The sequence below is a fragment of the Rhinopithecus roxellana genome, chromosome 4 (genome assembly GCF_007565055.1).
Source record: "Rhinopithecus roxellana isolate Shanxi Qingling chromosome 4, ASM756505v1, whole genome shotgun sequence".
NCBI lineage: Eukaryota > Metazoa > Chordata > Mammalia > Primates > Cercopithecidae > Rhinopithecus > Rhinopithecus roxellana.
The window spans coordinates 99,920,786-99,934,448 of NC_044552.1; the positions used below are offsets into that span (position 1 = coordinate 99,920,786).

Sequence of the window (13,663 nt, forward strand, 5' to 3'; positions counted from 1 at the left end):
ACCACATGTTCTCACTTATAAGTGAGAGCTAAATAATAGGTACACATGTATATACAGAGGGAAATAACAGACACTGTGGACTCCAAAAGGGGTAGGGTTGGGAGGGGTGAGGGCAGAGAAATTATTTATTAGGTACAATATTCACTATTCAGGTGATGGGCACACTAGAAGCCAAAACCTCACCGTCATACAATATGTAACAAACCTGCACCTGAAACCCCCTGAATCTATTTTTAAAAAATCATATATCATTGTTTACTTATACCACAGAGCCCCTATTATTATTGAGCTAGCTGCTTTCTCTGGAGGAGAAGTCAATATATATGTAAAACTTACATAGGTAAAGAAAAAAAGGCTAGGGAGAATTACATTTGCCATGCATTTATCTCTCTTCTGCTTCCATAGTACTTAACACTTTTGTCTTAAGTACTAGGGGTGAAGAGTGACCTCAGATTATAAAATACAGTATGTAAAAATGACTATAAACTTCTGTAATTTCTTTTCAATCAATTCACTGATCATTAAAAACTGGTAAAACAGACTATTGAATTTTAGGATTAAGAGTTATTAGCTGTCTAAGAACAAAGCATTTTCTCATTTATTATCTTGTTATAACTAAGCCTTATTTTTCTCATTAGAGAAAAATGCTGGCTGGCACTGTTTTCCAGACTTGACTTAGCATATTACTGCTATCTAATAAGAATGCCAAACCACAGCTTTCTCCTAGCACTTATGTGGCAAGAGTGCTAGTCCTCTCATCTGTCTCTGCCTTTTGTTCTCCATATTCCTACCCCAGTAGTGTAGATCAAGAGAAGCACTTGACAAAGAGTTTGAATTTAAATGATTAATTCCTGACACACTAGGCTAATGCCTAGCTCATTTGATCACATTTGATAGACTGCAATTGTTTTCCTTTTTCCTCTACTTTTCCATTTATTATTTTTTTCTAAGAAATTTTCTTCCCCCTATCTGCCCCGTAGGTCTGACAAAAGAAACAGAAAGAGGTGGGGGCAAAGGTGAAATGCAGGTCTCCATCAAACTCATGAACTGATTTTGTGCCTTTTGATGAGACAACATGATAAGCATACTAAATGGTGAAAAGAAGTCCTTACTCTACCATGAACTTGCTCTGCGACTTCAGATATTTCACTTCCTTTCTCTTGGCTGCAGTTATTCATTTGTGAAATGAGGGTGCTAAAGAAGTTCAAGGTTTATTTCCTACTCTGAAAGGATTTAAAATCTCGTTGGGAAAATAGGTATAAAGACATGAAACATCAACAAGTAAGAATAATAAAACTTCAACTATCACCTGCACAGGAATGAATCTAAGCTTTCTACATAGTATGAAGATTTTCAGTATTTCATCAGCTGTACCAGGTCTTCTAATGTCCCTCCTTAGTAGGAAATTCCCAGCGAATTACCTACAAATGTATATTGTTTAGTCAGGTAACGTTTTAAATTTTAATTTATTTTAAGTTCTGGGATACATGCTCAGGATGTGCAGGTTTCTTACTTAGGTAAACGTGTGCCATGGTGGTTTGCTGCATCTATCAACCCACGACCTAGGTATTAAGCCCCGCATGCATCAGCTATTTGTCCTGATGCTCTCCCTCTGACCTGCGTTCTCATTGTTCAGCTCCCACTTACAAATAAGAACATGTGGTGCTTGGTTTTCTTTTCCTATGTTAGTTTTAGTCAGCTAAATTTTTACATTTAAAAGTACACTTTTTTAAAAACCCATTACTAAGTTCATTAAATTCAAAGTTGACATATAGTTTTGAAGAAGTGGGGCCCTAATTTTGAGGGAGTAAAGGTTTTTGTTAACATCTTGATTCTAGTCAGAGGATAACTGAGGTTAATCACTTGTTTAGGTGGGAACTTAATAGATGAGTTCTAGTTTAAGAAAATGAGGTGATGGAGGAAACAATAACAAATGCTTCCTTCTAGGGAGACAGTCTAATTCAGTAGTTCTTAAAGTGTGGTTTCCAGTTATAAAGATTATAAATTTCTCTGGAATATACAATGAGGTCTATCTCTTAGACACTTGAATATAGAAAACGGGAACAAAATGATAAACTCTAATGCCAGACATGTCTATACAACTATATAACCTAAGAATATTATAAATATTACATATAGATTGTATATTATAATACATAAAAATGTATATATAACTTTACACACATTGAAATGTGTTCATATTGGCTAGGTGTGGTGGCTGACATCTGTAATCCCAGCACTTTGGGAGGCCCAGGTGAGCAGATCACTTGAGGTCAGGAGTTCAAGACCAGCCTGGCCAACATGGTGAAACCCTGTCTCTACTAAAAGTACAAAAATTAGCCGGGTGTGGTGACCCATGCCTCTAATCCCAGCTACGAGGGTGGCTGAGGTAGGAGAATGGCTTGAATCCAGGAAGTGGAGGTTGCGGTGAGCTGAGATTGTGCCACTGCACTCTGGCCTGGGCGATAGAGCGAGACCCCTTCAAAAAAAAAAAAAAAAAAAAAGCTGGGCGTGATGGCTCACGCTTGTAATTCCAGCACTTTGTGGGGCCGAGGTGGGTGGATTACCTGAAGTCAGGAGTTTGAGACCAGCCTGGCCAACACGGTGAAACCTCGTCTCTACTAAAAGTACAATAAATTAGCTGGATGTGGTGGTAGGCACCTGTAACCCCAGCTACTTGGGAGGCTGAGGCAGGAGAATTGCTTGAACCTGGGAGGTGGAGGTTGCAGTGAGCCGAGACTGCACAGTTACACTCCAGCCTGGGCAACAAGAATGAAACTCCACCTCAAAAAAATAAAAAATAAACACAAATAAAATGTGTTCATATTGATCTTAATTTTTATGAGTGAAAAATATATAACAATATTTATTATTTTTATTTATAAAAGTTTTATCATTATATGTTTTCAAATCATTTTTATTTGCTGAACAAACTTTGATTATCACTAACACTATGAAAAAAATCATACTAGGAATTATTATACTACTTTTTTTTTGAGACAGAGTCTTGCTGTGTTGCCTAGGCAGGAGTGCAGTGGCACAATCTCAGCTCACTACAACCTCTGCCTCCCTGGTTCAAGGGATTCTAGTGTCTCAGCCTCCCAAGTAGCTGGGATAACAAGCACATACCACCACACTTGGATAATTTTTTGTATGTTTAGTACAGAAGGGGTTTTGCTATGCCGTCCAGGCTGGTGTCAAACTCCTAGACTCAAGTGATCTGCCCGCCTCAACCTCTGAAAGTGCTGAGATTACAGGCATGGGCCACCACACCCAGCCTATTATCCTACTTTGTATATAAGAAAATTGAGGCTTAAATAGCTCCCATTCACAATTACTACAAAGAGAATAAAATAGCTAGGAATACAACTTACAAGGGATATGAAGGACCTCTTCAAGGAGAACTACAAACCACTGCTCAACGAAATAAAAGAGGACACAAACAAATGGAAGAACATACCATGCTCATGGATAGGAAGAATCAATATCATGAAAACGGCCATACTGCCCAAGGTAATTTATAGATTCAATGCTATCCCCATCAAGCTACCAATGACTTTCTTCACAGAATTGGAAAAAACTACTTTAAAGTTCATATGGAACCAAAAAAGAGCCCACATTGCCAACACAATCCTAAGCAAAAACAACAAAACTGGAGGCATCACGCTACCTGACTTCAAACTATACTACAAGGCTACAGTAACCAAAACAGCATGGTACTGGTACCAAAACAGATATATACCAATGGAACAGAACACAGCCCTCAGAAATAACACCAGACAGCTACAACCATCTGATCTTTGACAAACCTGACAGAAACAAGCAATGGAGAAAGGATTCCCTATTTAATAAATGGTGCTGGGAAAACTGGGTAGCCATATGTAGAAAGCTGAAACTGGATCCCTTCCTTAACCTTATACAAAAATTAATTCAAGATAGATTAAAGACTTAAATGTAAGATCTAAAACCATAAAATAAAAACCCTAGAATAAAACCTAGGCGATACCAAGACATAGGCCTGGGCAAACACTTCATGACTAAAACACCAAAAGCAATGGCAACAAAAACCAAAATTGACAAATGGAATCTAATTAAACTAAAGAGCTTCTGCACAGCAAAATAAACTGTCATCAGAGTAAACAGGCAACCTACAGAATGGGAGAAAATGTTTGCAATCTACCCATATGACAAAGGGCTAATATCCAGAATCTACAAAGAACTTAAACAAATTTACAAGAAAAAAACAACCCCATCAAAAAGTGGGCAAAGAATATGAACAGACACTTCTCTAAAGTAGACATCTATGCAGCCAACAGACATATGAAAAAATGTTTATCATCAGTGGTCATCAGAGAAATGCAAATCAAAACCACAATGAGATACCATCTCACACCAGTCAGAATGGTGATCATTAAAAAGTCAAGAAACAACAGATGCTGGAGAGGATGTGGAGAAATAGAAACGCTTTTACACTGTAAAAGGAGTGTAAATTACTTCAAACATTGTGGAAGACAGTGTGGCGATTCCTCAAGGATCTAGAACTAGAAATACCATTTGACCTAGCAATCCCATTACTGGTTATATACCCAAAGGATTATAAATCATACTACTATAAAGACACACACACACGTATGTTTATTGCAGCACTATTCACAATAGCAAAGACTTGGAACCAACCCAAATGTCCATCAATGATAGACTGGATTAAGAAAATGTGGCACATATACACCACGGAATACTATGCAGCCATAAAAAAGGATGAGTTCATGTCCTTTGAAGGGACATGGATGAAGCTGGAAACCATCATTCTCAGCAAACTATCACAAGAACAGAAAACCACATACCACATGTTCTTACTCACAGGTGGGAGTTGAACAATGAGAACACATAAACACAGGGCAGGGAACATCACATACCAGGGCCTTTTGGTGGGTGTTGGGGGAAGGATAGCATTAGGAGAAATACCTAATGTAATGATGAGCTGATGGGTGCAGCAAACCAACATGGCACACGTATACCTACGTAACAAACCTGCATGTTGTGCATATGTACCCTAGAACTTAAAGTATAATAAAAAAAAAAAAAGAAAGAAAATTGAGGCTTAAATAAGGTAAGCGATTTTCTTAAATATAGATAGCTAATGAGTAACTGCAGTTCAAATATAAAATTTCTTATATTTTGTAGTACCACATTATTGATTGTCACGTATTTTTATGAAACTATAAAAAGAGAAGCATTATTATGAGAATATTCAAAGATACTTTTTCTCTCAACTAAAAAATCAATAGACAAATTATTATTATTTTTTTTAAACAGTCTTGCTCTGTTGCCCAGGCTAGGGTATGATCTCGGCTCACTGCAAACTCCACCTCCCAGGTTCAAGTGATTCTCCTGCCTCAGCCTCTGGAGTAGCTCAGATTACAGGCATGTACCACTATGCCCAGCTAATTTTTGTATTTTTAGAAGAGACGGGGTTTCACCATAGTGGCCAGGCTGGTCTTGAACTCCTGACTTCAAGTGATCTTCCTATCTCAGATTCCCAAAATGCTGGGATTACAGGAGTGAGCCACCGTGCCCAGTCTAAAATATTTATTTTTTCTTAGACATTTTCTGTCTTTTGATTTCAGCAGGTAGCCTGTGGGTAACTTTTTCAGGGTAAGGGTACAAATCTCTGTGCTTCTTCGTATTTCTCACTGTGTAAGTCTCAAGAAAATATGCCTTTAAATGACAAAGTATGTAATTTGAAAATGAATACACCAAAGATCATAACAAGCAAAACTGACAGTCTGACAGTGCAACAAGAACAAGGATAGCATAAATAAATGCTAAGAAAATATGCAAAACGCCACTGAAAAGCAGACATAAGTGTCAGGCTCTTTTTTTTTTTTTTTTTTTTAAAGACAGAGTCTTGCTCTGTCACCCAGGCTGGAGTGCAGTGGTGCAATCTCGGCTCACCACAGCCTCCGCCTCCCAGGTTCAAGCGATTCTCCTGCCTCAGCCTCCTGAGTAGCTGGGACTACAGGCACACGCCACCACACCCAGCTAATTTTTGTATTTTTAGTAGAGATGGGGTTTCACTATGTTGGCCAGACTGGTCTCGAACTCCTCACCTCAAGTGATCCACCCACCCAGGCCTCACAGAGTGCTGGGATGATAGGCATGAGCCACCGTGCCTGACCAATGTCAGGCAATTTCTGTAATATACTAGCCTAGACATTCTCTCCCTCTGTCATCTCAATGGTTAAAGGTACTCTTAAAAAATCTATTCCTGGCTTCTGAAATACACTCTGACAGAAAGTTCTAGCAGGAAATGGACTTGGCAACTAGCTGACTCAGCAGAGGCTAATCTAGCCAATCTTCAAAGACTCAATAAACAGGCACACATTCTTTCTCACTAGTTCTTAAATTTCTTCCCAGCAAAACAACCTGCATGGGGGTCTGAGAACCTCCTATACTGCTCTGAAGGCATTACAGAGATTACTAAAATGATTATTGAGCCCAATCTAGAAGTGATTTTACATTACGGCCCAGTGTGGATTCTACATTAGAAACAATGTTTAATAAAAGGTTTAATAAAAGCCATTCTGAATTTTTTTTTTTTTTTTTTGAGACGGAGTCTCGCTGTGTCGCCCAGGCTGGGGTGCAGTGGTGAGATCTCAGCTCACTGCAAGCTCCGCCTCCCGGGTTTACGCCATTCTCCCGCCTCAGCCTCCGAGTAGCTGGGACTACAGGCACCCGCCACCACGCCCGGCTAATTTTTCGTATTTTTAGTAGAGACGGGGTTTCACCGTGTTAGCCAGGATGGTCTCGATCTCCTGACCTCGTGATCCGCCTACCTCGGCCTCCCAAAGTGCTGGGATTACAGGCTTGAGCCAACGCGCCCGGCCCATTCTGAGTATTTTTTGAGCATTTATAATGGGCATAAATTACCAATGAAGGTAAACACATACCCTCTAGAATCTAACATTTTTTAAAACACATTTTAAATTTTTTAAATTGACATATAATTGTGCACGTATAAGATCTAACATTCTCTTGTTCAAAATCTGAAAATCACATGTATTACCAAAACTCATCTTTAGCCACTATGGCTTACCTTCAATCTCATCTTACTATCATTACAATATTCTAACAACTTTTTCCTAAAAAAGTCATGAGGAGTATGAAAATAAATGTGACATTATGTGTTGCTAAATGCTCATCGGTAAGAGACATGTTCTTTAAAAAGGTACATTAATTCAATAGACTACTATGTCACTCTTCAGTACTAATATGGAATGATTTCCAGAATTAAGTACAAAATAAAACAAGGTGCAGAATATTGTAAGAAGCAGCCAACTGCCAAAATATAATTACTTGTATGTATGGAGACTACATCTAGAATGAAACATAAGAAACCAGTAACACTGGCTGTATCCAGGGAAGGGACATAGGTAGTTGAAAGACAAGAAGTGAAAGGAAGCCTTTCACTGTATACTATCTTTACCTTTTGAATTACGTATATATCCAAGTATTATTTATTCAACAAAGAAAAAAAGCCCTCCTTTTGATATTCCTTATGTTGTACAGCTAACTGATAATTTTCTAAGCTCATTACTTCTTTCCTAGAGTTATAATATCAATATATAATATTTCTTCAAATCAAATCAATACCCACTTAGCAGTAGACACCTAAGCTGCCTGGCTTCTAAATGCTTTTATTTATCACAGCCTTTAAAAAGAACATTAAAATGAAATTGCTGACAGATTCCAAAACTGTTAGATGGGAAAAGATTCACATAGCAGATCTCTACAGATCTAAAGGTGCTTTCAAAATAGGCCACAAAAGAAACTTGGTGTTTCAGTTAATATTTTTTCTTGATTAAAAAAAGCCTCATCTTTTAGAGCTAAGGTTTCATGTCATCTTTAAAACTCACATTCCTAATTGACTATCAAGACCCAGTACTTCAATATATAAATATTAAGATGCACAAATATGTTTTATTAACTCAATAAATGTTATGTGCATATTCTTTATGAAAGGAAAAAGAGAATGAAACTGAAACACATTCACGTTCCTACCTTCAAACATCTCTCACTGGTCAAGAGCGCAACTTGCTTTTCTGAAGTTTGTTTTTCCACGTACCTAGAATTTTTACCATTCCATACACAAAAAGAGAAAATTAAAGATTCAACATATTTAAATAGCATATTGGGGATAAGAACTACCAAGATTGGCAGCCACATTTTTTTCATTTCTTCACAAAAATAAATTCAGTATGACATTTATGGTTTAATGGTAATTTTAAACTCCTTAAATCAGCTGGACTTCATAGTCTATAAACATTTAAAAAGGCCATAAACCCCAGGAATAGGAAACGTTATTTCTAAAAAGTAACTCTGGAGAACCTGCAAATTATGTCCCTTTGTAAAAATACTTTTCTTTTTGCCAAATTTTCAAATCCAACAAGGAAATCCCGCACTTAAAAACAGAATAGGTTACTATTCCTTCCCCTACTTCAGAAAAAACTGGATCTGAGATCTCTTATTTAGTCTCAAATTCTAGTATAATATGTGTTAAATATGTACTTCTCTTTTTACCTCCTAAAAGATGGAAGACGTCGGATGTTTTCACATTGATTATTTGATAAAAAATTTATTCTTCTTTTGGCTTCTGGAAGATTACAGCACAGGACACTTAAGGGCTGGGAATAGAAATGCTCTAATAGAGAAAGCTGAAAGACATGTGAAGATTAAACATATTTATTATATTTTGGCCCTAAATCTATTGTGCTATGTCTGCTCAATTTTAAGGATTTTCTTTTAAAGAGCCAAAGTATTTATGGTACTAATATATTTAATAATGTCACAATAATACTGCAAACAACATAAAAATGGCTATATAACTCTCATATTTTAAGGTTCCAATTTTGGGAAGAAGATCAGAAAACGGTAATCTTTGAAATACAAACTAAGGTAAACTAATATAAATGGATAGATCAGCTATCTGCAAAAGCAACACATAATAATTATAAATGTGGTGTGGACCAAACTGAGGTTTAACTTAAGGGTCTAATAGATACCCCGATACTCATAAGAAAATGCCAATCTAAAATCAGTGTAAAAACTGGTCTGTTACAAAAAAAAAAAGCTACAATGGTAGGAGCTGTGCCTATGGATTAAAGTGAATGATGAAAATTTACCTTTTCAAATTCATTTTTTTCCCATGGAGGAAAACATGGTGTACTATCTGGTAGATATAAGTATTCTAATAATAGAATGCTGTGGGCTCTATGGTAGAAGGGAAGACGATTTTCCAGATTCTAACGTTCAGTTTGCTTAGAATCAACATAATGAACATTTGGATACTCTTGTATACATTTGGATAGTCTTGAGTTTTATATCTAGAAACTGGTATAACTAACAAGACTATGCAAATGTTCATTATATTGATTCTAAGCAAACTTTGCTTGACCAGTTTGGTATTTTCGGGTACCTTGATACTGGTTGCTCCTCATCACAAATTAATAAATTAGCATGTTAGGTTACATATCCATCTTAAGGTATTTGTTTGGGATGAATCAATAATCTTGGGCTTGATCCTTCCTGGGGGAACCGATAATGAATTTCTGAGTTTATAATGCTGAGGACAAGATACCCAAGGCTAGAGGAAATCTTCCAAAATAGTCCATTCTCTAAGGCTGTAAGGCAAAGGGCCTGCCTAACTTCGAAACAAGTACAAAATAGAAAGCAACTGTTTATGCCAGGTGCTAAATTACTTTTGCACATACTAACATAATTTTGTTCTTATCTTTTCTAATTAAGTCAAACTGATAATGTTTATCCCAATGTTAACACTACTTCTTAGACATGAGAAAAATAAAAACTAAACAGGCTAAGAGGCTTGCTGCGGAAGAGGAATAGGAGGAAGCCACAGAAGTTACAGTAGAGCTACAAACAGGATATGAACCCATTATCACTTAACTATTTTGTTCAAGTGTGTTTTCAATATCTGGGTCAATCAACAAGTTGGGTTAATATATCCACCTAACGAAGGGAAAGCTAAAACACACAGAATGACAGTATGTCCTGCTGTACATCCTACGGAAATCAGGAATTACATAGCCCTAGTTACTCAGGAAACTAAGATGGGAAGATTGCTTGAGCTCAGGAGTTTGAGACCAGCCTGGGCAAAAGAGTGAGACTCTGTCTCAAGTAGAAATCAGGACTTACCAATATTTTCCACTGAGGACTAGGAAAACTGGGAAAATGAGGTCTAAAGATGCTGTCACTTGTCAGTGGTGTGACCTTGGCCAAGATACTTAACTTAAATCTTAATTTCTTCATGTGCAAAATTGAGGACAATACACATGAATAAAACCACGTAGGCCAGGCAAGGTGGCTCACGCCAAAAATATCAGCACTTTGGGAGGCCAAGGTGGGCAGATCACCAGAGATCAGGAGTTCAAGACCAGCCTGGCCAACATGGTGAAACCCCATCTCTACCAAAAATACAAAATTAGCCGGACGTGGTGATGCACGCCTATAATCTCAGCTACTTAGGAGGCTGAGGCAGGAGAATCACTTGAAATCAGGAGGCGGAGGTTGCAGTGAGCTCAGATTATGCCACTGCACTCCAGCCTGGGTGACAGAGCGAAACTCCACCTCAGAAAGAAACAAAAACAAAAAAAACATGTAAATAGTTTAGTAAAGTGTCACGCATAAAGGAGGTGCTTAATAAATTATCATGAAACCATAAAATCATCTAATCTGATTGCCTTATTTTACAAATGACAAAACTGAGACCCAGAGAGATTAAGCAACTTGGTTAATGTCCTTTACTTTCTGTCTCAAGTTATTTAGAGTACAGTTTCTATTTCCTGAATCTCTTTTTCCCTTGGCTTCAGTGGTACTCCACTTTCTATTGGTTCTCCTTGTTTTTAGTCTCCTTTTCTACTGCTCACTTTTATAGGTCGGTTTGTCTTTCCTTAGTCCTTCTAGGTGACATTTCATCCTCATAACATGACTTTAACTGCCACCTTTTAAGGATAAGTCCTAAATATCTATTTCCAGTCCAAATCTTTCTCCTAGAGCACAAAATCTTTATATCTAACACACCCCTAAATTAACCATACACAAAAAGAAACTCATCCTTTTCTCACAATAACCTTGCTCTTTGCTATGTATTAACATGTACAGTTAATAAACGGTACTAACCTCCAATCTGCCAAGCTAGAGCATGTGTCATCTTGCTCCTCTCTTAAACATCCTTTCAGCTTCAAGTCAAGTAAGAAAAAACAAAACAAAACAAAAAAAAATCCTATCACCTACTTAGTCACCAGGTTTTCTGATTCAATCTCATCCTCAAATTTGTTTCCTCCTCTCTAGTTCCACTACCATTACCTTAGTTTATTTAAGTCCTTGTCATGTCCTGTCTAGATTACTGCAATAGCATTCTAACAGATCTCTCTTCCTCTACTGTTGCTTGTGCCTGAAATTCTGACCTGGCTAGCTCCTATTCCTTAGGAATACACTTCTGTTCTGCTATGGAACCCCAAGGCATGTTTCTTTCATAGCATTGACTACTCAGACTTGTGGGTTTACTCTTTTGCCTCCATGATTAAACAAAGAACAATTTGAAGGCAGAGATTTCTTTTTTGATCTGTATCTTCAGGGTTCAGCATAGTGCTTGGTTGACAATAGGTTCCTGACAAATATTTATGAGTAAATGAATGAAATGAAATTAAAGAAATAATTAGGAAGTTTTATCTTAATATCATTTAATTCTACACATTGCTAAGGTAAATAATGCTTTATACCTTTAAAATACGCTTTAAAAAGTCAAAGTTGGGAAGAAAAGATACATATTAGCCAAAGAAACCACTGCAATCTTTTTTTGAAGGAAGAAAACATGGTAATTTATAATCTTCAAGACACTACACAAAGATGAAGTATTATCAAATTGAACTTTTGCACCAAAGGTCACTAATATATATAGGTTTTTAAAATCAGAATTTTTTTTTATACAGGTCTCTTGCTCTGTCGCCCAGGCTAGAGTGCATTGGCACAATTACGGTTTACTGCAGCCTTGACTTCCCAGGCTCATGTGATTCTCCCACCTCACCCTCCCAAGGACCTGGGACTTTGTAAATAAGCCACCACGCCTGACATCCTTATTTTTTAATTTTTAGTAGAGATGAGGCTGCATTATGTTGTTCAGGCTGGTCTCAAACTCCTAAGCTCAAGTGATCCTCCCACCTTGACTTCTTAAAATGCTGGGATTATAGGCATGAGCCACTGTGCCTGGCATAATATATAGGTTTTAATGCACTAGACAACTGGCATGTGTTCACAATGACTACACTTATGTAGCTGCCAAGAAAAGGAAATAATACTAACTTTTAAACAACTGGAGAATGGGGATCTGTTTAGGTTACAGCATATATCATGAAGCTAAATTCCTGAATCAGCTTCGGGCAATTCATGAAACTAGTGAAAATGCATTCCCAGTGTATCAGAATACAAATTGCAGAGACACACACACACACACACGTGCATGGTCCAGGAACTAAAAATGTTTTTTATATCTTTAAGGGATTATTAAAGAAGAAACAGAAGCAGCAATAGCAGTGACCACATGTAGCAAGCAAAGCTAAAAACGGGCTGGGCGTTTTTAGCTTTGCTAAAAGCTAAACACTCTGGGAGCCGAAGTGGGTGGATCACCTGAGGTCAAGAGTTCAAGACCAGTCTGGCCAACATGGTGAAGCCCCACTTTTATTAAAAATACAAAAATTAGCCAGGTGTGGTGGCACGCACCTGTAATCCCAGCTACATGGGAGGCTGAGGCAGAAGAAGTACTTGAACTTGGGAGGCGAAGGTTGCAGTGAGCTGAGATCATGCCACTGCATTCCAGCCTGGGCAACTAAGTGAGACTCCATATCGGGGGGGAAAAAAAAACCAGCTAAAAATGTTTAATATTTGGCCCTTTACAGAAGTTTGCTGACTCTTTATATATAGCATTTCCTTGGTAGAAAAAGTCCATAAGCTTTCATGAGAGTCTCAGAAACAAACCAGAAAAATCCCCTTGTCCCTACTCCCAAAATGGTTAAGAATTGCTGGAATAGAAGTCTTTTCCCATTATTGACATCCTAATGAATGTATTCTCTACATTTTGCTACAAGGTAACAAAGGAATGGTAGAACCTAGAATAAAATAACTGGAATTTACTTACTCTAGACTTTGCCATTAAAATGCCTATCACACTAGACAGCCTGTAATACTGTACAAATTATTTAGAATCAGTTTGAGAATTTTCAAACCCATTACTGTGTTCTTACCTGAAGTCCTTTTATAAAGTTTTGAATTGAGAAATCATGATACAAAAAGATGTTGGTCAGAACCTGTAATACTTTTTCATTTATTTTAAAGGGAAACTGAGTTGTAAGAAGTAGCTGAAAGAGATTAAAAGGGAGGGAGACACACTCCTTGTTAGTCTTCACTCTTCATAAATATTAAGTATTAATAATGAGGCAAAGAATGATACTATGACACAGTTAACTACGAAAGATGTGATAGTAGCTGGGTTTTTTAAGCTCAAATGTCAACAAAAATTTTAAGTTAATTTATACAACAGTAACAAAAAGAAGCTACTTATACTATATCTTCAGAACCAAAGATCTGTACC

General features: G+C 37.3%; 1 protein-coding gene across 5 annotated transcripts in view; it reads right to left on the minus strand.

Annotated features, from left to right (window-relative positions):
- Window positions 1–13,663, minus strand: part of ORC3 (origin recognition complex subunit 3) — a 73,305-nt gene that overhangs the window by 36,578 nt on the left and 23,064 nt on the right. For all 5 annotated transcript variants that reach the window (XM_030928978.1, XM_010387963.1, XM_010387962.1 and 2 more), the window contains 3 exons: window positions 13,317–13,430; window positions 8,581–8,714; window positions 8,062–8,125 (listed from right to left, as the gene is read on the minus strand). In XM_030928978.1, the coding sequence (XP_030784838.1) occupies window positions 8,062–8,125; window positions 8,581–8,714; window positions 13,317–13,430 (312 nt within the window). The remainder of the gene's footprint in view (window positions 1–8,061; window positions 8,126–8,580; window positions 8,715–13,316; window positions 13,431–13,663) is intronic.